Raw genomic sequence first — 26,026 nt, 5'->3', positions numbered from 1 at the left:
TGGCCAGGCTGGTCTCGAACTCCTGGCCTCAAGTGATCCACCCACCTCGGCCTCCCGAAGTGCTGGGATTATAGGCGTGAGCCACCGTGCCCGGCCGACCAGTGTCTTGTTATTTTACCAGTGATATGCCTATAGTTCCTAATTTAGGCTTCCTCCTTATTTTGGTTTTATTATCCAGTTTGGGGAAGGGTGAGAGGCACCAATTTGGATCTGAGAAAAAGATCTTCTGCCAGATGAAAGAGTTTCAATAACAGGAGAGGACCTTGGGCCAAAGTTTATTAAGCTTGACTAGGAAGATTCTGGGCACATCTCCATCCAAATACCTTGACACATACTTCATTCACCCCTAGCACATGCAGCTTGTCCCTTCTTGTCTTCTGTTTGTCTTCAAGGTTTTACATGGTGGTATTTACAAGCCGTTATGGAGCAAGAATGCAAACACACAAGGCTAGCAAGGGGCCAGTAAACAGGGTTTGGCTTAGGGTTTTGTGGTTGTTAGCTTTTAAAAGCGTACTTAGTTGAATAATTCCAGAAACTGGGCTTCTTTCCTTTGCCCCTTCATTTCCCCACCCCTCCCTCTCTGGTCTTCCCGGTCTCCTCTTTTTTTTTTTTTTTTTTTTTTTTTTTTTTTAATAAATCTGCATTTGTCAGAAATGTGTAGACATTCACTTCTATTCTTAAAAGACAGTGTTTATCCCTAAAGCCTGCCTTTTGATTCAGCCAGCAATGACTGCTCACACAAAAGTTATTGCTCTCCAAGTTCAATGTTGTGGACCTGAACCAGTGCCTCTGTTTCCAAGAGAAAGTCAGGTGATTACCCCTTCATCAGGGAGATTGGAGCCATCCTATCCTCCTGGTGTGCCACCAGCCAGACCCTAAGGGTCAGCAGGGAGTGGACAGTTTAGAATCTCCTCTCTCCAGGTGAACACAATGCTAGTCAGTGTAGCTGGAAAAGCCATGCAGGGGACAGGCTTGTCAGAAGCAATCTGTTTAAAAAAAAAAAAAAAAAAAGAGAAAAAAGTGTCCTTTTGAGTTTACACTGAGTTGCTTTCATAGTAGTTAGCTTTGAACTGTGGTGCAAATCCATTTAAACAATGAGGAAAATTTCACTAAGTGGCAAGAAATTCTCACCCTGTGTGATCAAAGCAGTCAGCCATTTCCTTTTCCTTCCTTTTTATTTACTTATATTTCTGACCCCTTATAATCTTCATGATTGTAGCCTGATGGTTTCCTTTTTTGAATAGCATTTTTAAAAATACTGTTTCTTTTTCCCTGAGGGCTTTAAAGCAAACAAAACAACATTGACAGAAAGGGTCTAAATTTTTAGTTTTATTTTTTGAGACAGTCTCATTCTGTCGCCCAGGCTGGGGTGCAGTGGTGCAGTCTCGGCTCACCGCAACCTCTTCCCCCCAGGTTCAAGTGGTTCTGGTGCCTCAGCCTCCCGAGTAGGTGGGATTACAGGCATGCACCACCATGCCTGGCTAATTTTTGTATTTTTTAGTAGAGACGAGGTTTTGCCATGTTGGTCAGTCTGGTCTCAAACTCCTGACCTCAGGTGATCTGCCCACCTCAGCCTCCCAAAATGCTGGGATTACAGGTGTGAGCCACCGCGCCCGGCCTAAATATTTATTTTTAATAATTATTATTACAAAAGTAAGAAAAGAGCTAAAATCCATGATTTCATCACCCAGAGGCAACCACAGTGAACATTTTGGTACATTTACTTCTCATCGTTTAAATTAAATATGTACATATACACATACATATTTTTAATAAAATTAGGTTTAGGATAGTATACAATTTTGTTTTTCTTTTAACCAACATACTTTGAATACTTTACCTTATTAAAAACTTATATGATTTCAATGGCTGCATTAGAATTAGCGTATACAGATATTATTTTAGTCTGTTGTTAAGAGGTCATGTGGGTTTCTGAATTGACACTTTAATTCTCAACTTAGAATTTGTTTCACCGAAGTTCTTCTGATTTCATGGGTCTAGAGTCAGAGTTTGGGCACAATGGAAATGGAATTTCTGTGTGTACTATTGTTTACTATTTGCTAGTATTTTTCAGAAGGTATTTGCAAAAATCAAAGGGGAAACAGTGTTCTTTTTTGTTTTTCTTTTTTTGTTTTAAATTTTGTGATTGAAATATAAGTCTTATTATAGTAATCTCAGGTAACTTTTAAATAGAAATATCAATATAAAATGAATGTATTGCCCAATGTGGACACCAGTGTTTCAAAACTATGTGCCATGCGCTATCATTTTGTTACTGGAAAGGGGTCCTAATCCAGACCCCAAGATCTTGGATCTCTCACAAGAAGGAATTAGAGGCGAATTCATAGAGTAAAGTGAAAGCAAGTTTATTAAGAAAGTAAAGGAGTAAAGAATGGCCACTCCATAGGCAGAGCAGGAGCATGGGCTGCTCAACTGATTATACTTAGAGTTACTTCTTGATGCTAAACGAGAGGTGGATTATTCTTGTGTTTTGCAGGAAAGGGGTGGGCAGTTCCTGTAACTGAGGGGTCCTCCCCTTTTTAGACCATATAGGTTAACTTCCTGACATTGCCATGGCATTTGTAAACTGTCCTGGTGCTGGTGGGAGTGTTTTTTTTAGCATGCTAATGCATTATAATTAGTGTATAATGAGCAGTAAGAATGACCAGAGTTCACTTTCATCTCCATCTTGGTTTTGGTAGGTTTTGGCCGGTTTCTTTTCCACAACCTGTTTTATCAGCCAGGTCTTTGTGACCTGTGTTTTGTGCTGACCTGTCTCATCCTGTGACTAAGAATGCCCTAGACTTAAAATAAAGGTCTTAGCCTTATTTTATCTAGCCCCTATTCAAGATGGAGTTGCTCTGGTTCGAATGCTTCTAACAGTTTGAAGTTTATCCAACAGCACAGTGGGAGATAATGAATTTTTGTTTGTTTGTTTTAAGAGGAGGAGGACTGACTGGATCAGATTTGTGTTTTAGAAAGGTGGTTGCGTGTAAGAAAGAGGCGTTGGTAGAAAGACTTCAGATATCTCAAAAGAATTTCCATGAAGCTGATCTTTTTAAAAATGTAAACATTTGGTGGAATAATTGCTTTGAAATTGCAGTTGAATAAATGAACTTTTTGAACCAGAATTTGGAAAGGAAGATATGCTTAAAAACGAAAAATATTTTGTAGAGTGCTACACATTAGGAGGTCATTTGCATTTGGTGACCACTTTCCTAAAGTAGTCACATTTCTAGAGAACCAATTTTGTTTCCTATAGAGTATTATGTGTAGACACCTCCTTTCAGTATGTAGCCACTGGTACATCCGTGGGTGTTATCTCCATACTGCCAGGTCCAATGCGGTCACCTCCTGGATCTACAGTCTTTCTCCCCCTATTCCAATTTGCTTTCTCTGTTAGCAGTCATCTTTGTAAACAGAAGTCTGAGATTCACTGTTGTACATTTTTTAAATGATCCATTTTGATGGGGCTCTCTTTATTGTTTCAGGTTGAATGCCTTTGAGAACTTGATGCATAAAATTTGCATGACTCCTCACTCCTTTCTGGATCTGTCATTGGACTCAAGCCAGCATGGCTCACACCACAAAGGTTAACGGCAGTGCCTCAGGTAACCCTGTGCTCTGGCGTGTGTGTGTTAAATGTATGTCTTTTCTCAAACTAATTTTTTATTCTCTTTAATAATGAGCGGATAATAGCAAGTTGCCTAAATAACTAGGATTTCAAAGCAATTTTCTGTCCATTGAAGTTTCGGTTTGTTTTGTTTTACTCTCAGAAAATTTGCTTTTATCTTAGAGTCCTGCACTGAAATCAGTTGAGTAAATTATTACCTAAGTCAATTCTGTTGAAGTGTTGAAAGACAAATGTAAATCCTGAATGCTGATGCAAATGTAATGTATGCTCCTCTTGCACTTCTTTCTGAGGGATTGAATGAGGAGAGAGGAAATTAGGCTGGATGCTTAAAACCAATTCCTAGTATCCACTCCCAAGCAGCTTTTGTTTGATGTTGCTAAACAGAGAGAAAGGAGGGAAGAGAAGTATATGTTCTGTAAAGTGATTCTCTTAGGAATATGCAACAAGCCATATTATGAATCATAAAGACCTGTATTTGAATTCTTATTTTGGTTATATTAGAGACTTGTGTAGTTTCACTTTCTGTTCCAATATTGCTTCTGTGAGATTTGGGAGAAATCTGTACACGAAATGCAGAGAAGATCCTCCTAAGAGACACATCGCCATGGGGACAACCTGCCCAAAATGGCAAGTGTTCATTTCTCTTGTGAGTTATCTGCCAAATAGCTGAATGAGCGAGAACAGTAATCGTCTATGTAGAAATTTTTTCTGAGCGTCTGAGTCCAGAGTCCTACCTCTGCTGGCTCTGTACACCTTGAAATGACAACATTATATACTGGAGCAAGTGTAGAATCGGAGCCAGGAAACCTGAATTTGAGTCCTAGTTCCAGCACTAACCGTGAAATACTGGTTAGGGCTATTTCTCCACATGTAAACCATCGGTAAATATGTCCACCTGCCAGTTTAGGACCAGTGAGCACACCAGAAACATACTTACAGGAGCTATGTAAGCCATAAAGCACTTTTGAAGACAACAGCAGGAAGTGACCTCTAAAGTGGGCCTTCCCAGCCCATGAATGTGACTTTTTATTCTAGCAGTCTCAGCTGCAAGTATCTCATCTGGGTAGAACACTATAACCCAAACCCAGATAAACTATGTAACCCAAACCCAGATAAACTCAGTTGTTTGTTCTGGGACGACTGATCTTTCCCTGTCCATTCCATTTTTGACCTTTTTACTGCCCAGCTTCTTGAGACTTTTATAGATTCTGCTGTGGGACTGCTATCAATAATAAACACATGAATGATAACATCTAACATTCATTGAACACTTAATATGCACCATGGTGCCTAAAATGCTTTGCCTGCATTTTCATACTTAATCCTCACAATAATCTAATGAGATTAAGCTATTATTTTACTGTCATCATCATCCCTGTGTAATGTCACAGAGAAGTTTGGGGACTTACCGTAAATGAAGTAAGAAAAATCAGAATTATGGGCAGTGGCTCACACCTGTAATCCCAGCAATTTGGGAGGCCGAGGGGGATGGATCACCCAAGGTCAGTAGTTCAAGACCAGCCTGGCCAACATGACGAAAGCCCATCTCTACAAAAATACAAAAATTAGCCAGGCATGGTGGTGCATGCCTGTAATCCCAGCTACTTAGGAGGCTAAGACAGGAATGGCTGGAACCTGGGAGGCAGAGGTTGCAGTGGGCCCAGATTGCACCACTGCCCTCCAGCCTGGGTGACAGAGTGAGACTCCATATCAAAAAATAAAATAAAATAAATCCGAATTATGATGACTTTCTCCAGTAAAATATTTGGTGAGAGAGGAGATTGAAACATTATGAAATTTTAAGTGTAGTGGGTGGGTTTCAATTCCCTCTGATGATGTGGTTTCCTCCCTTGCCCTCCATTTGCTTCCATTCACACGCTCAGGAGAAGGGGTGTTTAAGGTTATTGGTGCCTCAAGACCTCAACCTTCTTCTGGTGCCTTGGGCAAAATCCTTTCTTCATGGGTTTAGACACCTACCCCACTAGTTCCTTTCCAACTTGGTTTCTTCTGTACTTACCTTTTTTCTTTGTTCCTGAGATGTAATAAGCAAGCTGTAACTTTTCCTTCCCACCTGGTATCCTGCCTAACAGGTCTGGGCATTGAGGTTGAAAGCAAAAGAAAGCTCTCTGATTTGTGACTTACAGGGTGTCAGAGTATGAGTTGTTACTGCAGACAGTTATCTGGACTGTGCAGGGGAAGATTTTTTTACTTATTCTAGTCACCATGACCCCTGTACGTCTATAAGCAAATATAATTAGAGACTCAACCATAAACGGTAATATATACGCAAACATACATATATGTGTATGTGTCTGTATATGTCTATACACACATAGCCTCAGCCCCCCAAGTAGCTGGGATTACAGGCCCATGCCATCATGCCCGGCCAATATTTGTATTTGCAGTAGAGGTGAGGTTTCACCATGTTAACCAGGCTGGGGTTGAACTCATGACTTCAGGTGATCTGCCCACCTCGGCACTTTGGGATTACAGGCATGAGCCACCGCACCCAGCCGAAAATTTAAAAGTATAGATGCATGTCATATTGTCTGAAAACAAAACAAAACAAAACAAAAGGAAGAATTACTGGTGATAATACCACCTAGAAATAAATGTCTTCCTATTTTTTATATAGTCGTCCAATGTTATATATTTCACATGGCTGAGAATATGTTAATAAAAATCATTCCTTTACCTTTTCCCACTTTGTGTTACAAAAGAAACACCTCTCCAGTGTTTAAAAAAATACTCAATGTAAGAGATGCAGGTTATAAATACACTCCTATGCATGTAAATAACATTTAGAGAACCTAGATGAAGATGAGATAAAGAGGGCTTCCTGGCAGCTAGTGAGGGCCAATTACTGGTCTCCTATGAGAAAAGGATAAGCTATTTGGGTTTGGTAGCAGTTTTAGATGTGGAGTAAATTATATGTTTTTTCAATTTCAAAAAATTGCTGCTTGGGTTCCATAGAGCATGAGGGGAAATTTCATGTGACGACGGAGTCAGGGCAGTGGCAAAAGAAGCATTTTCCATGGTCTCAGTAATAAAACAAGCAAAAGAGGAGCCTCTGGGAAAGGCCAAACCATGCCCTTGGCACAAAATACATCCGACGAGTGATCATCTCAAGTTGACATCCCCATGTAACATTTAAATGGGGTAAGGGGTGATTCACAAACTTTTATACTCTGACTTCCCCTTGGAGTCCTTCACTGAGGCTGGGTAAAAGAAACTGCTTTTAAAACGAGCTGTTCATTAATCTGTAATTTGTAAAATGTATTATGCCACACTTCAGACATACAAAATGTGTGAAAGTTATATAACAAGCACCTTTGTACACACTACTTAGCTTAAGAAATAAACCTTATTAATATAAGCCAGATATACATGAGCACCTACTATGTGCTGTTTTAGGTACTGGGGATACAGCAGTGAACAAAAGAGGCAAAAATTTCTGCCCTGAAGGATTGTACATTCTAGGGAAAGTTGAAGTCTCCTGTGTACACGGCTGCCAGAAAAAAAAAATACTAAAGTGTTCACTGTTTATCTAAAATTCAGTTTAATGGTGTTCTACTTGTGTGTGCAGCCGTACCTGTGTACCCCTTCCAGACTGCACCCCTTGCCCTTCCTTACCGCCAGCCCATTGAAATCAATCATTCCTTATCTCTTTTTCACCAGATCCTCCATCCTACTTCTCTTGATTGGTACAGTATTGTTTTCATTAATTTAAAACATTTTAGGCCAGATGGGGTGGCTCAGACCTGTAATCCCAACACTTTGGAAGGCTGAGGAGGGAGGATTGCTTGAGGCCAGGAGTTCAAGACCGGTGTGGGCAACATAGCCAGACTCCATCTCTACAAAAAAAAATTTTTTTTAATTAGCCAGGCATAGTGGCATGCACCTGTCATCCCAGCTACTCAGGCTGAGATGGGAGGATTGCTTGAGCCCAGTAGTTTGAGGCTGCAGTGAGTTATGATGGTACCACTGCACTCCAGCCTGGGTGACAGAGCCAGACCCTATCTCTAAAGCAAAAAACAAAAAACATTTTATTATGGTACTGCTAACAGTACTGTAATGTCTTTTGTTAAGGAGATAAGAGCATCATAAATTGCTCTTGACTGTTCTCTCATAGCCAGCTAGGAAGTAAATGGTGATCGTTGGTTAGGAAAATAGCTGTGTTTCTTTGGGGTGTAGGGATGAGGCAGTCTGCTTTTTCCCCAAGTTTCTGAATCATGTTGTAAACTGGATGCACTGATTGATACCTCTCTAAACACTAACTAATGTTGTGAAACTTTAATTAGAGCTTAGATATGCTTTAGAAGCCAAGTAATAAGTGGCTTATTTGTGAAAGAAAGATAATAATAGCTATCCTACCTTCTTCACAAGGTGGTTGTGCGGGGAAAAAATAATAGCTGTAAAAACACGTTTTTAAACATAAAGTTCTGGTCAGATATCAGGGGATAGCACCATTCCCCTTGTTCTCTTGTCCTTGTCACGAGCTTCTGATCAGGAAACATCCCAGGTACCCTCATGTCAGGCCCTGCTGGATGCCATGATATTGGGGCCAGAGTTGTATTAACATCCTCATTAAACCCAGTTAAATGACATAAACGGATGAGCACTGGGAGGTGACTTTTTATGCCTGCTCTTATCATCTTTATTTTTGCTAATATTTGCCTTCCCCAATTTATTATAGCTTTTCCCTCAGCTGTTTCTTTTTTTACAGCCTGGATATATATTTTTTCAGACAGATACATATTTATTTGTTAAAGATGCTTATTGAATTGCATTCAAATGTTATTTAGGCCAGGCGTGGTGGCTCACGCCTGTAATCCCAGCACTTTGGGAGGCCGAGGCATGTGGATCACCTGAGGTCAGGAGCTTGAGACCAGCCTGGCCAATGTGGTGAAAATCCATCTCTACTAAAAATATAAAAACTAGCTGGGTATGGTAGTGAGCGCCTGTAATTCCAGCTACTCGGGAGGCTGAGGCAGGAGAATTGCTTGAACCCAGGAGACGAAGGTTGCAGTGACCCGACACAGTGCTACTGCACTCCAGCCTCCGTGACAAAGTGAGACTCCGTCTCAAAAAAAAAAAAAAAAAAGTTATTTAAATTAATGATAACAAAAAATTTGATAGGAAACCAGAAGAGAAGAATTACTCAAAATTCCACACTAGGTCTTATTTTTAGTATTTCTTTTTCATCCTTTTCAGGCTAACAAACTTAAACACAGTTTCAATAAGCTTTTATGGATTTGGATATCAGCTCTTGACTTCAACATCCGTTGCATTTTTCCAAGTCTTCATGGAAAATAGTTTTCAAATTATTATTTTCGATGACTGTATAATATTCCTTATGGTGTTTCTAGCAGCTGAATTATTCTTTTTTTGTTTGGATGTTTGGACTGCTTCCAGATTTTCCCTATGGTAGATGATGTTGCAGAGAACATCTTGCCTGGTCATTTTTCTCCTCCTTTTTTATTATTTCCCAACAATTTCAAAGAAGCAGGATGACTGGGTTAAAGGGCATAGTGTTTTCATGGCTTTAGTAACTGTTGTGGGGCTTGAATCTTGTTATCTTGGTCAGTTATTTGGCTCCAGCTTTTGTCTCTATGCTGATCTTAAATGAGTACAAAGGCCACTGATAAGACCCGGTCAGTCGGATAGAGCCAGACTCATGGCCGGGTGGGCAGGATGCTGCCGTGCGGTGTACCCCACTCTTGCTTGTGTAAATATTTTTCTGGGCAGGACCGTTTCTCAAACAGAACTCTGAGCCCACTGCGGTGAACCTGATAGCAGGAATTACGTGCTATTTGTCAAGTGTAAGACTAGTTTGCACTGACTGGTCTGGCTAGAACCAACCTGGTGTTTTCTGAGATCATCTGTAAGGAAACACACAGCACAGCAGAGGCGGTGTGCCCATGGTGGTGAGTCTTAGACCTGTCATCTGTGTTAGCATTACCCCGAAGGCAGAGGGTTGGCTGATTAGAAACTATGGCTGCTTTAATTCATGGGTACCCTCCGTGACTTTTCAGGGTCTCCTGGTTGAATGAATTTGCAGAAGGATTAAAATGTGTGTTCTTATTTGTGCTTTGTATTCTCCCATAAGTAGTATGTTGGAGACTATTAGAATAGCTGAGAGGGTAAAACATAAACACATAGGTAGGAGCCTGCCATAAACATGTAGGTAGGAACTAAAAGGGCGTCTTTTCATTTCAGTTGTCCAACCTTCCTTCCATATTCTCAGATGACAAAACACAAGTTGCTGAGCTCACACAGCTAATGACTAAGCCAGAAGTTGGACATGTAGAACGTTTTTCCTTTGTTCAAGGTTATTTATTATGTTGCCATTTAAAATCAGAAGTGTGCTATCTGTGAAGTTCTGATTAAACAGATCAAGTGAAAAGGATGTATTTCAGAAAACTGCGTAAAACCCTAAAGTACAGTGGTTAAAAATAAAACGTCCTCCCTGATAGGGATTATGTTGGTAAGTTATTTTTTTTCTTAGTATGGATTAATTTAAACGTATTCTAATTCCTTTATTTATTGCATCATACAGCTTCATCCTAGTATTAGTGTGTTTAATAATTGCATTTAATTAGATTATGCATTTCAACTTTCAATGAAACTGTAGTTATTAGTCTTTTGAAGGCTAATTTCACACTGAAGTTTGTAGATGAAATAATTTTCTTATAGTGGTGGTGTTTGAGGAGATAATGTCACCACTTCTTAGATTTCAATTTCATAACCCTTAAAATGCTGGGACCACCTACAAATAGGGGACACGCTGGGTTTTGAAGTCTTGCCTGTCTGGTTAATCAGAACCCCAGAATTCACCCAGCCCCCGGAGAGGTTTTGAAAAGCCCCTCACTCATCAGAGCTTGCTTGTTTCATAAACTCTTAAGGCTTTGTTTTAACCTGTAGCCAGCTTCACCTTATAAGCTTTCTTGCTCCAAGCCTTGAGCCAGTCATAATGGCTTAAGCATCAGATTTCAGACAGGCGATTAGCTCTCCAGCTAAGCCAAGAAAGGGTGATTTATCTTCCAGTGAGTACCAGCCTATTTGAGTGTAGGAAGGAGAAAATCTGTGCTCCTGCTCCTGGGTACTGGGCAAAGAAACCCTTTGGTTGGGGATTTTTGCCCAGTACCAACTTTATAGGTGCCAACAAGAAAGAAAGAAAAAAAATACATACAAAATAAACACCCAGCAGGGAGATTCGCTGTGTTAAGAACTCGAGCTGTTGCTATTATTCTAAGAGACTGGGTAGCCAGTCAAAGGATTAAAACAGCCCTTCCTACAAGGATTTGAAAACTCTGTGCTCTGCTCTTCCTCAGCAGACTTCTCGTTGTGAGTATTGGCATTTACTTCTGATTATGCACTTCCCCTCTTTCTTGAATGAGTTGGGTGGGCTAGCTGAGCCCATCAAAGATATAGCTCATTTGCTTCCTTTTCCAGGGTTTGCCTTCTTCCTGTGTCTGGGATAATTTCAGTTCATCTCCTTTGTGCAGTTTCTGAGAAAGATTTGTATGGGCTTGGAAGAAAATGATCGTGACTAAAGCTCACAGCCACTCTTTGGCTCCTTTTCTGTAAAAGGTGGTTTGATTTGATCTGGCATGAAAAATATTATCATAATTCTCAAATTCACAGAAACGATAAGTTCTTGCTCTTTCCTGACCAAAAAAAAAAAATTAATTGCATTGGGTAGACTTCTCTAATAAAACCTTTAAGAAGACCCATCGAGGAAATCAGATTTTATAAGATTCATTCAAACAGTTGTAGAAATTCTAAGTTCAAAAAACCAAAAGCAGACTATTTTCTTTTTCCTTCCTTGGCTTCTCTGTTGGATATTTTTGGAGTGCGCCTTAACTGAGTTACTCATTTCCACATGCTTTAGGAAAACTATGCTCATGTTTTACAGGCTAAGCCTGGTTCTGCTTTTGAGCTGCAGTTCATTATGAATCCTAAAAACACAAGTTTTTGAAATGCAGCCCATTTGTACATATAGCATTAGTCATCTCAGCTGGTAGTTCTATACGATGAGTTATCTCACCACTTAAAAATAAGTACGCTGCTATTTTGAGATTTAAAAATATATCTAGTGACCAGATTTCTTATCCTAGTTAAAGCAAGCCATGGCTGAAACTCAGATTAAATAATATTCTATAAAAATGAGAAGGCCACTCTAATCAACAGATAGCAAAACAGAACTACAGACTTAAGGGAGGGCTGTGCTAAGGGACAAATTGTTGGATTTGTAGGATTTGTTCTTATCCTGACAGTTAAATCTTTGTACTGTTACCTTGTTTATGGCCAGATTTGCCTGATCCCTGATTTCCCTCCCAACTGGATCAGAGGTTGTGGAATTGGAATTTCAGCATACAAACCTTGACTTAAAGGAGGTAGTACTGGAGTAACCACTTATGGAAACAGTTTGCTACTGATAGTTACTAGTACTGAGTTTATTTTAGTTCCTTTTTCATGATTTTATTCCATTGGAAAAGTTTTCTCTCAGGGATCTTTTATACTTTGGACATGATCTCTGTTAGGCAGAATCAAAAGATAGCTGTGTGGCTTTCTGAATTTAGTCTCACAATATTTGGTTTAGTTGATAAATCCCATCCATCAGCTTTGCAAATAATTTTGTGAAAACATTGATTCAGCTTGTCCTGCCCAATTTTCCCGTCCCTGCCCACTTTACTGAGTGCCTTTTCCATTTGCATCCACTGTCCTTTAGGCCAAGGCATTTGAAGTATTTCTGTACAGCAGGTACATTTAAGACTCTCCAGGAAGAAAGGGGGAAGAATATTCCAAACTGAAAACATAAAAGAGAGACATGAGGTATTTCCAGTAACTTATATGCCCATTGCTTAATATCTTAAAAACCCTACTCATGTGCATCAACTCTTACTTTTTTCTAACTAAAACCAGAAAAAAGTTCTCTCTTCCTCTGTTCTCAGTATCCCCCTCATGTAAGTCTATGTACCCAACACAACACGGTGCAGCAGTAAGTCTATGTACCCAACACGGTGCAGCTGATTTATTTATTTTTCCCTCAGCATTTTTAGGTGGATTGACTGGGATGCTTTATTAAACTCAGGGACGCACGATGAATATGTTTTTTGGGGCAACCTGTTTGGCATGTTCCCCCTCAGCTGTGAGGACAAAGACTGGTTTGTCTTCTTGTGACCTGGCAGAGGAGGCAGAAGTACCTGGTGAGCTTATGTAGCATGTACCCCAACCGGTGCCCCACCTCTTCAAGTGGTGAATCATCAGCCTGATGATACACTGATTTTTAGAACACGCTAGGGTGGAGACCTGGAAGTCTGTACACTGGTGGGGGAGGGAGGGATGGTTTGCATGTCAAACCATTTCAACAATGCAGCTTACAGGAAAAAAAAAATTAATTGCAAAACACTGATGCCCTTTGCCACCAGATTTTTCCATTAGCACTTTACACAGCTTCCAAATCTGCCCCAGGGACAGCTGTTTGGCAGTGTGAGGGGAAATGGCAGCATCACATCATAAGTGCAATGATTGTTACCTATGAGCCTATCCGGTAAGGGATCCAAGTGGGCCCAAGCATCACACACGTGCTGGAGCTGAGTGTTCTCTGAGGAACATGCTAGGATATTACTTGGTGCTAGAAAACAGCCGCTGGAATTCACAGCACCACAGGACGCTGATTGTAAATGAAGAATCCTGAGACTGAACATCTTCTAGAAAGGTAAAGGAGGCTTGGGGCTGGGGGGTTTTCCTCTGGGGTATTAGCCTTTGGCATGTTGTCCCTGGATGCTCTGATGATGAGACTTTGCAAATACTGCTGAATTTCTTTCTTTTTTTTTTTTTTTCATACTGCTGAATTTCAGTTGGGGTATTGTTTGGGGACTACTGGAAGGAATGTTATGAAACTCCATAGAAATACTTCAATTCAGTGAGTTCATTCATTCAGTCACCCACTTTTAAATGACCATACAGGTGTATTTGGCAGAAGGGTGGCCATCTTCCTTCTTTGTGTAATGGCCCAGCCCCGAGGCTGCGAGCATTGGTCCTTCTTTGCCTTTTTCTCCCTGCTTTGTGGTTTTGTGTATGTAAGGATGGCTGGCAAGATTACGGATCATTGAGCTTTGTATTTTTCTGTTATTTTTCTGTCTCCCCAAACATTTTCACTTTCACAAACTTTAATCTCTAACTATTATTCCCTTATCTTAACTCTGAACTTTTGTTTTGGGCCTTATTTTGGCTGAAATCATGGTCTATTTCCGTTTCTTCAGTTCTTGTGTCTGTAAAAATCACAGTAGGCCTTACCGGAAGTCCATGACTACAGGTACTCAGAGACCAGCTGTATCCAAAGAGTTGTGTAAGATAGGGGCATCTGCTCCCTCCCATTGCTGTTTCCCAGTCTCACCCTGCCCTGTTCCCCAGTTAGTGACTTTGATTTCTTGACCTAGATATCTTTCCCATATCTTAATATAAGCGCTTCTAATTCTTCAAGTCCTGCTACCTCTCTTACCTCTCCCAACAGGTGTTCTCAGATACTCCCAGTGGGAGTTCCTCTCTTCCTCTTCTTTATTCTTATTATTCTGTTATTATTCTGTTATTATTTCTATTAAATAATTGCCATCAGTTGCTTTTAATTAAGAGTTACGGTTGTGTGCCTCACTAATCTTATAAACTTGAGTGTTTTAAGAGGCAAGAATCATGTCATCTTCTTCGTATGCCCAACAATGCCTTGCTTAGTAGTCCTTGTAGAATCAACAGATTCAATGTTCAACCAGCAAATATTTGCAGAGCACCTACTTTGTGCTGGCATGATGCTGGGCATATAATACAGGTCAAAAATCAGGCCCAGCACCTGCCTAAGAATTTGTGGGCCTGAGCCCTGCCAGTTGCCAATCTGATGTGCTATATTCTTTGCAGTTTTCTTCCAGCCTTTTCCCCTAAGTTCCCAGTTGGTCGCTCTGTGAATTCATGTGTGACACTTCACCTGGGTGTGTTTCCTGGGTGAACAGATGGCTTTTACTGTGTCACACACACACTCTTGCGTTCTGCCCCCTCTTGTGAAAGTTGTAGTTATCTGCCTTCTCTCCCTCACTTGCTCTAAGGCAGGCTTAAGATGGTATTGTTGCTGGGTGTGGTGGCTCATGCTTGTAATCCCAGCACTTTGGGAGGCCAAGGCAGGCAGATCACTTGAAGTCAGGAGTATGAGATCTGCCTGGCCAACAGGGTGAAACCCCGTCTCTACTAAAAATACAAAAATTAGCTGGGCGTGGCAGTGGGCACCTGTAATCCCAACTACTTGGGAGGCTGTGGCAAGAGAATAGCTTGAACCCGAGAGGCGGAGGTCGCAGTGAGCCGAGATCTGCAATCCAGCGTGGCTGACAGAGCGAGACTCTGTCTCAAAAAAAAAAAAAGAGTGAGAAAGAAAGATGGTATTGTCTGTTAAATGTCTTAATGCCTTGGATTCCAGAGAGAGGTGACCAGGTACGTTGTGGCTGTCTAAGGGGAAGATTATTGTCAGGGGCCTTTTGGAAAGTTCTTTCTAGCTGCCATGGCCTTTCATTGCTTTTTGCGGCATGTTAGCAACACAACCAGATACGGAGGAGGTGGGAGTCCAGTTGGTTCCTTTTGTCTCAGGCCTGTTCTCTGGTGCAGCTTGGTGGGCTGGTTGCAACTATAGGTAAGAACCTGAGCTGGTAGCCCGTGGGGGTATGGCTGGCTGGCCTGCTTTCCTTCTTTCCCACTGTTTTCTTGGGAAAGTCTCTACAGACCTCACCTCTTTTAGGTGTGAGGAGATAAATAGTCCTTACTATTCCTTATTTACAGCCTTTGTAGAGTCTTTGTCCTTATTTAGTTCTGTGTCCTTATTTAGTTCTGTGTCCTTGCTATTCCTTATTTACAGCCTTTGTAGAGTCTTTGTCCTTATTTAGTTCTGTGTCCCCCAATTCATTTGGTATTGGCTTTTCTTAATGCTGATTTCATATCTTGGATGAAAATATATTATGAGACCATCTCTTCTTTAGATATGACAAAGGTAATAACCATGGGGCAATCCAGACTGTAAAGAAAGCCTGAGGTGTAGAAAGCCCATGCGACACTAGTTTTAAGCCTTCACGTGTGTTTGGGGAAATGCATTTGTTGAATAAAGGATAAGAAGACAGAAGACTTTTTATGTTTCTTGTCTTTTAAGATAGGACCATCAGATAGCATCCTCTTCCTAAAGTCACTCTCCTGACAGGAATCAGACCCCTCTGCTGGGGCATCCCCTCCTCATGTGGAAGGCAGGATGGCCTCTCCTTGGAAAATCTCCACCCACATTAAGTCTTCTGAGCGGATCCTGCTAATCCAGGCATGTAAAGGAGGAATCCTCTTCCAAGACCCAATATGGTGCACACCTCACAGGAGGAGGAATGGAAAAGCAGGCCCCTTTGCTGGACTTTCCTTTTAATCCCCTAAATCCTGTCACATCCTAAGACTATCAAAGAGATGGGTGGAGAAGAGCCTTGGTGCTGTGGAAAGGGTCATACCCGCTTTCTCCCTCATCGCAGCTCAGACAGTGTAGGTCTCACACCCATCCCAAGCATCTAAGGGGAGGTGTGGGTTAAAGTAGCACAATACGGTATTTGAACTCTTTAGGGGTTTGGGGAAGTCCAATATAACACAAATAACCCAGGCCCTCAGCGTGGGGTAGCAGAGCATCCTCTTTTCACTCTATCTCTTTCTAAGGCAAATACTCATAGGTAGAGTTTTTGCAAGGTAAGCTTACCTGAGACAGAAAGGGTGGAGGGAATGTGAGATTGTTTTGATTGCTGTCCTTGGGCTTTGTTGTGGCTTTTGTTGTTGTTTATAAGAGCTACAAGAGGCTGGGCACCGTGGCTCAAGCCTGTAATCCCAGCACTTTGGGAGGCCGAGGTGGGTGGATCACCTGAGGTCAGGAGTTTGAGACCAGGCTGGCCAACATGGTGAAACCCCATCTCTTCCAAAAATACAAAAAAAAAAAAAAAAACTAGCTGGATGTGGTGGCAGGCACCTGTAATCCCAGCTGTTTGGGAGACTGAGGCAGGAGAATTGGTTGAACCCGGGAGGCAGAGGTTGCAGTGAGCCGAGATCCCGCCATTGTACTCCAGCTTGGGTGACGGAGCGAGACTCTGCCTCAAAAGAAAAAAAAAATAAAAGGGCTACAAGAGAGAATGTCCCTAGTTTATGGCTTTTCAGTACCAAAATAGTATGAATTGAGCAGTAGAGTAAGCAGTAGCAGTAGAATAGTAGCATGCCTATGCATGACATAAGCCTCATCTGTAAAAGGCCGAAGTAATCATACCTTGCTGTAGGGTTGTTGTGAGGATTAAATGAGTTCGTGTATGTATAAGGCATCTGGAGCAGTGGAGTCCAGAAGAATTGTGCACAGTGGGTGGTGGGGAAAGACGGGGGCAGGGAATGTTGGGGGAGGAAAGTGAATTCAATGGATGTCGGGAAATAGGCATCTTGACCTGTCCACAGTGTAATTCAGGCCACCACTCACTACTTAATTTAACTTTTTTCTTATCTCTAGACTAAGGGAGCAGACTCTCTGGGGGAAAAGTCTTGCTGCAGTAATCCTGTTAAGCGGAAGAACTGAAGGTTCAGGTTGAAGTCTCAAAGTTCCAAAGCCGCCATCCCAGGCATAAAGCCTGTGCTGGTATACTCTCAGCCAGCCTGGTACCACAGAAGGCTTTTGTCTCCAGCAGGTTCCTTTTCTCACTGGGCGTCACCTTTTCTGGCTATTCTCCACCTGTCAGAGGCCAAGCCTTGAGTACATCTTCATCTTCCCACATCTTATTTGGCTTCTTTCTTTGTAGGTATATTGAGAGAGTAAAGGCAGTTAGGTGTGTCTTTCTCTCTTCAGTGGGAACCTTTGTGACTGATGGTTTCCAGGCAGAAGGGTTTCATATTTTTAATTGTTGCCCTTCCCAACCCTTGTCATCGTCTGATAAAGGACTAGGCATTTATTTGCATACAATGACTTTTTCTGCTGGACCTCACCTTCACGGAAGCACAGAGGCAAACACCCACAGGGTCAGATACAAGCTACTTTAGCAAAATGATTGACTTCTACTGCTTTGTATAATCTAAACTCTTAACACGACACAATATTTATGAATAAGAATGTAGCAGATTTTTTTTTGCAGGATCAAGAAACAGTACATTCAGTGCTTTATTCGTTTAACTTTTAAGAACAAGTCTTTTGATAGTTTTAAAATTTTATATATGTATATGTGTGTGTGTGTGCATATATATATATATATATATATATTTTTTTTTTTTTTAATAGAGACAAGGTCTCACTATTTTGCTTAGGCTGGTCTCAAACTCCTGAGCTCAGGTGATCCTCCTGCCTTGGCCTCCCAAAGTGCTAGGATTGCGGGCATGAGCCACTGCACCCAGCCGATATTAAATCTTAGTTTGAAATATAATAATGTAACTAAGTAATACCAGAATTTTTTTTTTTTTTTTTTGGAGACCAGAGTCTCACTCTATCACCCAGGCTGGAGTACAGTAGCATGATCATAGCTCACTGCAGCCTCAACCTCCCAGACTCAAGTAATCCTCCCAGTCTCAGCTCCCGAGAAGCTGAGACTACAGGGGCAAGCCACCACACCTAGCTAATTTTTTTTTTTTTTTTTTGGGTAGAGACAGGGTGTCACTATGTCATCCAGGCTGGTCTCAAACTCCTGGGCTCAAGTGATCCTCCTTCCTCAGCTTCCCAAAGAATTGGGATTACACGCATGAGCCACCATGCCCCCCAAAAAGGGTTCTTTTAAATGCCTTCTTCACCTTTGTCTAAGTACATTGGGTAAATGTGGCACTAGTTGAACAAGATTTACTGAATTTTATCACAAGGCAGGCAAGCAAAGCCAGTTCTAAACAATGAAACAGACTTCAACAAAGATGAGGGATGACCCTAAATAGCCTGCTTTGTAAAATTCAAAACAGGGGACAGCTGTGTAGAGAGAGGCACAGTTTTATAATAATTCACTGGACCTGCCTAGTTTGGCTCATCTTGGTGCCTGCACATGCCCTGCCTTATTCCGTTTACTTTCCTTCTGTCTCTTCTCTTACTGGTGACCAGTTACTGATGGGAGACCTTAAAGGTGATTATCTTTGAGACACACATTTTCCTGTGTGAAGACACAAAGATTAAACTCTATAAGACCATGGCATTTATTTGGGCTTGGTTTATACCAAATAAACCAACAGATTAAAAAATAACAAACTGAAAACAAAGCTTCAAGTGCCAGGTATTTTGAAATAGCAGATTCAAATAATTTCATATTACTTTACACAACAAGACCTCCATTAATAAGAGATTTGGGTTAGATTTTTTCTTCCCTTTTTTTTACTTTAAACTTTATTGAGCTGTTTTATATACCATAGAATTCACCCATTTTAAGTGTATGGTTTGATAAGTTTTAGTATATGTGGACAGTTGTATATCCACAATCCGGTTTTAGAACACACCCAGAACATTAAAAATTCTCTTGAGCTTTATGTTATCATTTACTTTTGACAGAAATGTTTTCTTCTGCTTTTGAAAAAAAAAAATTCTGGGCCATGTGTGGTGGTTCATGCCTGTAATCCCAGCACTTTGGGAAGCCAAAGCTGGAGGACTTCTTGAGCTCAGGCGTTCGAGCCCAACCTGGGCAACATAGTAAGACCCCATCGCTACAAAAAAATACAGAAATTAGCTGGGCGTGGTGTCATGCACTACTCTGGAGGCTGAGGTGGGAGGATCACATGAGCCCAGGAGGTTGAGGCTACAGTGAGCTGTGATTGCACCGCTGTACTCCAGCCTAAGTGACAGAGTGATACACTATCTCAAAAACTTTTTTTTTGAGGTAATGAATTTAAATCATTAGGGGAACATACCATTCTTACTAACTTTTTGAAACAAAAACAAAGGTTGCTCGAAGATGTTATGAATAAAATGTTTAAGAGTATGAGGGTACAGAGCAAGGGAAGGAGGCTTGGGCCTATGGTTTAGAAATGGTGAGTGTTTTTAGCCTTCTAATTGTATGTTGCATTAAATAAGAAGAAACCAAAAAGGAACCACTTGCCTCCACTCTGGCCTCGGTTCAGCATAAACTGAATCATTTCCTTCACAAGCCAGCTGCTGTGCTATAGCTCAAATTATAACAGAGAGCCTTTCTCTGCAGTGGAGGGTTGGGGAAAGAGGGAGTAAGTCAGCACAAACAATGAGGAAACATTTGCTGCCTTTCTGATTTCTTCCTAGAATTAACAGGCCTACAGCTGCATTTCTAGGTCAGCATTTCATATATCTAGAGAGTGTGAGGATAGTTTGAAAAATCAGAAGGAAGATGAGAGAGGGCTTTGCCTCTTTTTTAAGATCTTGCTAGCAGTTTTGTTTGTTGGTAATTTTTGCTGTCTCACTGACGCCAAGAGTCCTGGAATTAAACCCCGTGGCCAGCAGGCTGTTAGTTCGTCAGGAAATTCCAAATGGGTATAAATAAATTCTCTGCAACAGCTCCTGGGCTCTTTGCCTGCTAATGTGTGGAGTCCCTTTAATGCCGAGGGAAGTTTGCCCGAGACCTGGCTTCCTGCTCGCTGAAAATCACAGTTATTTTGTTTCTGGGTGGGTAAGTAAGAATGCCCACAAAAGAAAGAGAGGAGGAGAGCATGATGTTTGGGTAGGGGTCGGTGAAATATAAACTCGAGCTCTGTGTGTTGTGAAAAAGATTTGCTTTTACTTCAAGCTAGAAAGAATAACCCAGTACTTGATTGTTGGTCCAGTGAAAATTTCAGCTTTACCTGTGGCTTTAACATAAAGATGTCATTGTTGCAGGAGTGAATGGTTGTACATATATATGTGCTAAGATTTGAGTTTTTGAGTTTAAGGTTTAGTTCACTTCAGTAATTTCCTTTTTTGTTGCTAAATCCATCTTTGGGTATTTGTTTTCAGCTCTGTTTTTCTGATAGGGAGTTGCTCAATATTCTTTAAAGCTGGCTTCTTTTATAAACACTATAAAACAAAATAAGGACAGGGATTCACACAAATACTAGTTTTCTACTGCCACCCCACGTCCCCCTGGCCAAAGAACTGTAATGTTCTGTTAGAAAAGCCTGTTTTATCCCCAAGTTAGCCAGTGCTCCGTTTCTGCTTTTCACAGCATTACTCTCTGAACTGGCACATTTCCTTTTTATGCTTAGAACAGCATGTTACTTTTGAAGAAAGTTTGGAAAATAACAGTCCAAGCTCATTCTCTTCTGTGCATGCATGATTGATGCTGTATTTCAGCAATAACTTTTAAAATTAGACAGTGGACATTGGAGAGCAGCATAGTTGGGCTTGCACTTAGGAGCCCATGGCATTTTGGCTGTTTTGAGACAGATTTGGGGTAAAGAGTTGCTGCATCTTGTAGTTGGCACTGAACACTGGAGAAGAGGGCCACTGTATAAACCGCAAGGCCCCTGTTACCATCACATGCCTCCCTAGCACAATGTGCCCTTTATTAAGACATGCCGTTCCACTACTGAGAATAGTAACCCTTTCCGCTGTCTTCCCCTCACTCTTACGTGCAGCCTGGCTTCTGGCCTCTTAACTCATGCCCAGAGTAGAATTGGCAGTACCCAGGAGGGACACTGCACTGGGGATCGTTAGGTCATGCCAGTTAGGATGCCGCTGGAAAGGTGCTGCTGAGTGGGACGTGCACAGGGTAAGACTGCAGCCTCTGTCTGCCTGAGCTCATCTGGTCTGACACCTGCTGTGATTCATTTTTCTTCAGACCATGTTAAGAAATTTTGTATCAAGTATAGTCAACAGTTACGCATAGCCTGGAAGCAACTTTGGAAATCAGAGTTCCACTGACCCCCTCATTTTAAGGGTATGAATCACGTCACTGCATTGTATGATTGCAGGGCTCTCCTGCCCATTGCTCATCCGTGAACTAGGAATTGATCACAGTTCCTGTTCTTGTTTTATGAAAAGAAAAGTATACCTTCCCCCAGCCTAGGCAGGCCATTCAGGATGACTACCATGGAGGTGCTCTGGGTGGTTTAAAGCACCATCTTTGCACAGCGTGTTAGAGAGCACCTGTGCCCTGAGGACTTTGGGAGAGCTGCAGAATGAGTGTGCAGAATAATCGGCACTCACCTTCGTCCTCGTGTTGTGAGATGGAGATAGGTTAGCCTGGCCATAATATACTTTAAAAGTTGGGGGGTGTTTGTCTGCTTTTGCTTTTATTTCCTTCCTGTGCTGGACTAGGACTCCCCCTTATCTAACTAGTACATACTACTCTGCCCAAGCAGTGCGTGCGCACACACACATCCCCTACAGCTCCCTGCTGGCATCTCCTTCATACACTCTAAGAAGAAGAAACTAATGTAGAACTCAAGATTTTAGCAGACTTACTTGATCTTGAACAAGTATCACAAATACCTTAAACCCTGACTTCCTGGGGGTGGGGGCAGGGTATAGAGGAGGAAGAGTTCTGGGTCCTCTGTGGGGGACCAGGGTTGTGTTCTTCTCCAGACAACAGAGGGTGATCCAGTACCACTAGTAGTGACAGTAGAACCCACACATTGTTCTAAGTGACAACACACTGATGCAGGTACTATTGTTTTCTCAAACAATTGGAATATAGTCTAATTTGCTGACAGCTGCAAAGCAGCAGAGCCAGGATTCAAACCCAAGCAGTCTGGCCCCAGAGTGCCTGCTTCAAATCACTACATCTCTTCCTCTGTTATACTTACTCATCAGTAGGTGCCTAGATGTGGGGCTTTTCACTTCAACAGATACTAAGAGGGCCATGTACCAAGGGCCAAGTACTGACGAATACAAACATAAATACTGCTTGAGGGCCGGGTGCGGTGGCTCACGCCTGTAATCCCAGCACTTTCGGAAGCCGAGGCAGGCAGATCACGAGGCCAGGAGATAATTTATAAAAAGAGCTCTCATGCCTCCCTCACCCAGATTCAGGTTTCCCACGGTTAACATTTTACTACATATTTGTTCCATCTGTGTGTGTGTGTGTGTGTGTGTGTGTATAGAAATGCAGTTGTCATGTCTTTTTAGTCTCCTTCCATCAGGAAAGTTCTCGTTTTTACCTTTTTTTCACAGCTGTGATGGTTTTAAAAAGAGAGGCCTGACATTCTGTAGAATGTGTTTCAGGCAGGGTCCAGGCCATGCCTTCTTGGAAGGACAGTGCAAAAGTGATGCTCTGCTCTTCCCGATGCAAATACATGATGTCAACTTTGATCACCTGGTCAAGGTGGTTATTTGTCAGCTTTCTCATCATAGAGTCGCCATTTCTTTTTTTATTATTGATGTTATTTTCTGGTGAGATATTCTGAGACCACATCAGTATCTTAGTCTTTGGTAGGAAATCTCTACCCACTAGCCTTAGCTAGTGATTCCTACCTGAATCCGCCACTGTTCTAATAATTGGTCCATGGTGATTTTCTGTTTACATAATTCCTTGTATATGTATTAGTAGGTATTCCAACATATTTATTATAGCATGATGGACTCACAAGTAGATACCTATTCACTGGATTATAACTTGTTACTATCATTAATTATGTTATTTTAATGTTCAAATTATCCTAGATTTGGCTAGTGGGGGTTCAAAAGAGTTTGAATCAAATAGACCCTTGACATTGGTGTTAAATAGCCAATCTGATGTGTGCTGACGATTGAGACTAATAACTGGTAGGCGGAGGGTGTTATCTGAGTTCTAGATATGTATTTATCTCAGACAGTATGGGTCACCTGCAGCAAGATCTGTGGTAGGCAGGCCAACAGTAACCCTCGGGACCCTAGAGGCAAGCCAACCTGAAATTCAGCTTGTCAGAGATCCTCTGGTGGGTGGAAGTTTTTCATTTTCAGAGTATATTGCTTAAGTTCCCCAGGCCTATCGTCTACCTTTAGCTTTCCCTGTTGGCCAGTTCAGGCCCTGGTCAGGTGTGGGTGGAGGGATACACAAAGCTGGAAACAGCGTGCTGCCCGCCTTTCTCTCCTGCCTCCAGAGACACTTGCTGGCTGCCAGGGTCTGCGTTGTCTTAGCCTCACAGGCATTTTCAGTCCTTGCTCTTCCCATCCTAGAGTTTCAAATACAGAGCAAGTCTGTGTTCTACATCTCAACATGCTAAATCAGAACCTGGATTCCCTAAAATATTGTCTCCTGTTTCTTCCTGCCCTCACTCATGCCATATCCGTCCTTCCCAGGTTAGATTTCTCATACTTTAATGACCTTCAGAAGAGGAATCCCATCACTTTTTTCTGCAGTGAGTCATCCATTGGTTTAAAGAAAAATATCTTCTTTTTTAGTAGCAGAATGAGGTAACAGAGCCCTAGAAGACAAGCCCAGAGACCTGATCCTGGTCTCCAGCTCAGCCCAGAGTAGCTGGAATTTGTCAGGCCTTCTCAGTTTCCTTCTAAGTATTAGGGGCAGACAGAGTTAAGGCTACAGGCTGGCTAGCCCAAATGCAGACAGTATCAAAGTTCTAGTTATTGAATACCACCAGAACTTATCTTATGATTACCACTTATTATCTAATTGGGTAGATAAAATTCACATGGTGCAAAGGAATTTGTTATACCTAGACAAAAATTCATGGGGACTTGAATAATCCATGGAAACCAACCCTAATGGAGGATGCTGAGAATGTTAATCTCCAGCATCTAGCCAGAGCAATCTTATTAAAATGCAAATCTGATCATTTCACTCCCTTGTTTAAAACCCTTCAATAGCTTACCAATGCATCTATGATGCAAAAACTTGATTCCCAGGGTTCTGTGGAATTAGGGCTCTGTCTGTTCCCCTTCTGTCTCACTGCAGTCTTTGCAAAGTCCTCTTCCTAGTTCCTAAAAGTGGCAGGTTTTGCATATGCTCTTTCCTCTGCCTAGAATTTCTCCCATCCCTCCACACATCCGCAGCACACTGCCCAGTGGACTCCTTAGCTACCACTCCCTTGAAGAACCCTCCCTACCTGTAGCCTAGGCGGGGTCCCTGCTCTGTTCCAACATAACGCCTGTATTTTACTTTCACATCACTTAATACAGTTGTTATTTATGTGATCACTTGTCTGTCTCCTCCTGTACTTCATAAGTTCTACCCAGACAGGCTCTGTGTCTGTTTTGCCTATTGCAGGCACTTAATAAATATTTGCTGAATGAAAGAATACATCCATCTTTCAGTGTAACAACTGCATCTTCCTTAGATCAGCATTCTCTTTACAGAGTGTGGGAACAAGTAGATGTGGAAGATGGAGCTGGTATGGAGGGGGGTAGTGATGGGAGACAGTGGAAGATGTAGGAGTAGTGTGCAGGTTAACGTCTGTTAAAAAGGTTCAGATAAGATTATCTGTGAGAGGAAATCCAAAGATTTGGGGGGAGAAGCCACAAGGAGTTAGGAAGAGTTAGGAGTACAGGAAGCAACACCACATTCTAACTTAATCATATAAACAAACCAAGCCTGTAAAATTGCAGTTATGCTACATACGTGTCAACTGACCTGATATTTCTTAGGAACTCCTGGCATATACTTTTGCTTTCTTTAATGTCACAATTTTATTTGCATGAAGTGTTTAGGTAGCTTTTTGAAACAGCTATACTAGCCTGGGCAACATACTGGGACCCCATCTCTATAAAAAATTTAAAAATTAGCCGGGTTTGCTCACACACATCTGTAGTCCTAGCTACTAGAGAGGCTGAGGCAGGAGGATCATTTGAGCTGGGGAGTTCAAGGCTGCAATGAGCTGTGATCGTGCCGCTACACTCCAGCCTGAGTGACAGAGGGAGACCCTGTCTCTAAAAGAATGAATGAATACATACTTACCTACCTACCTATAACCTGAAGAGGTATTGGTGAATTGCAGTAGGCAGTATAAACTCTGAGGAGAAGGATTTCAGGCTTCTTAGAAAAAGCCTAGCACTTGGCAGGTGCCCATCATTTGAATGACTGAATGAATGGGTTTTATCTGGGAGGGAAAAGAGCAGGCTTAAAAACAACTCTTTGGTAAATGCAAGAGCAAAAGAAAATCTCATCTGTTATCCATTCCTTTAAACCAGCAGGAGGAACACTCATATTGCTACCCTTTTTATTGTGTATTCTCTAACAAATGGTGTTCCTCACACAAACTTGATACAGGTAGCAAAGCTGCTGGGTCTCAAAGAGCTTAATGTTAACAGTGTCATCAGGAGATGCCACCTGCTAAACCCGTTCAGAAGGATGCTGTTGTACTTCGCTGTCTTCTTAGAACACTTTCCGCTCCTGGAAAAGTTGATGTGCTAACTTAATTACTCTCATACTCTGAGTAATTAGCTTCATGAGAACTTGCCTCTCTTCCTGAGTTCATCCTACTGGTTTGCCTTCCTGCTGACGTGGGATCTTTTTGACT

General features: G+C 41.7%; 1 protein-coding gene across 14 annotated transcripts in view; it reads left to right on the top strand.

Moving 5' to 3' along the window:
- Window positions 1-26,026, top strand: part of KANK1 (KN motif and ankyrin repeat domains 1) — a 246,152-nt gene that overhangs the window by 174,332 nt on the left and 45,794 nt on the right. For 11 of the 14 annotated variants that reach the window (XM_055294360.2, XM_063609920.1, XM_055294359.2 and 8 more), the window contains one exon: window positions 3,492-3,611. In XM_055294360.2, the coding sequence (XP_055150335.1) occupies window positions 3,575-3,611 (37 nt within the window). In that variant the 5' untranslated portion in view covers window positions 3,492-3,574. Of the gene's footprint in view, window positions 1-3,491; window positions 3,612-10,876; window positions 10,982-20,004; window positions 20,266-26,026 lie in introns of those variants that run through there. The other 3 variants (XM_055294368.2, XM_055294370.2, XM_055294369.2) reach the window with 3 other exon arrangements.

This window comes from Symphalangus syndactylus, chromosome 9 (assembly GCF_028878055.3).
Source record: "Symphalangus syndactylus isolate Jambi chromosome 9, NHGRI_mSymSyn1-v2.1_pri, whole genome shotgun sequence".
NCBI lineage: Eukaryota > Metazoa > Chordata > Mammalia > Primates > Hylobatidae > Symphalangus > Symphalangus syndactylus.
Note: the sequence above shows the minus strand (reverse complement) of the source record. Positions and strands in the feature narration are given on the sequence as shown.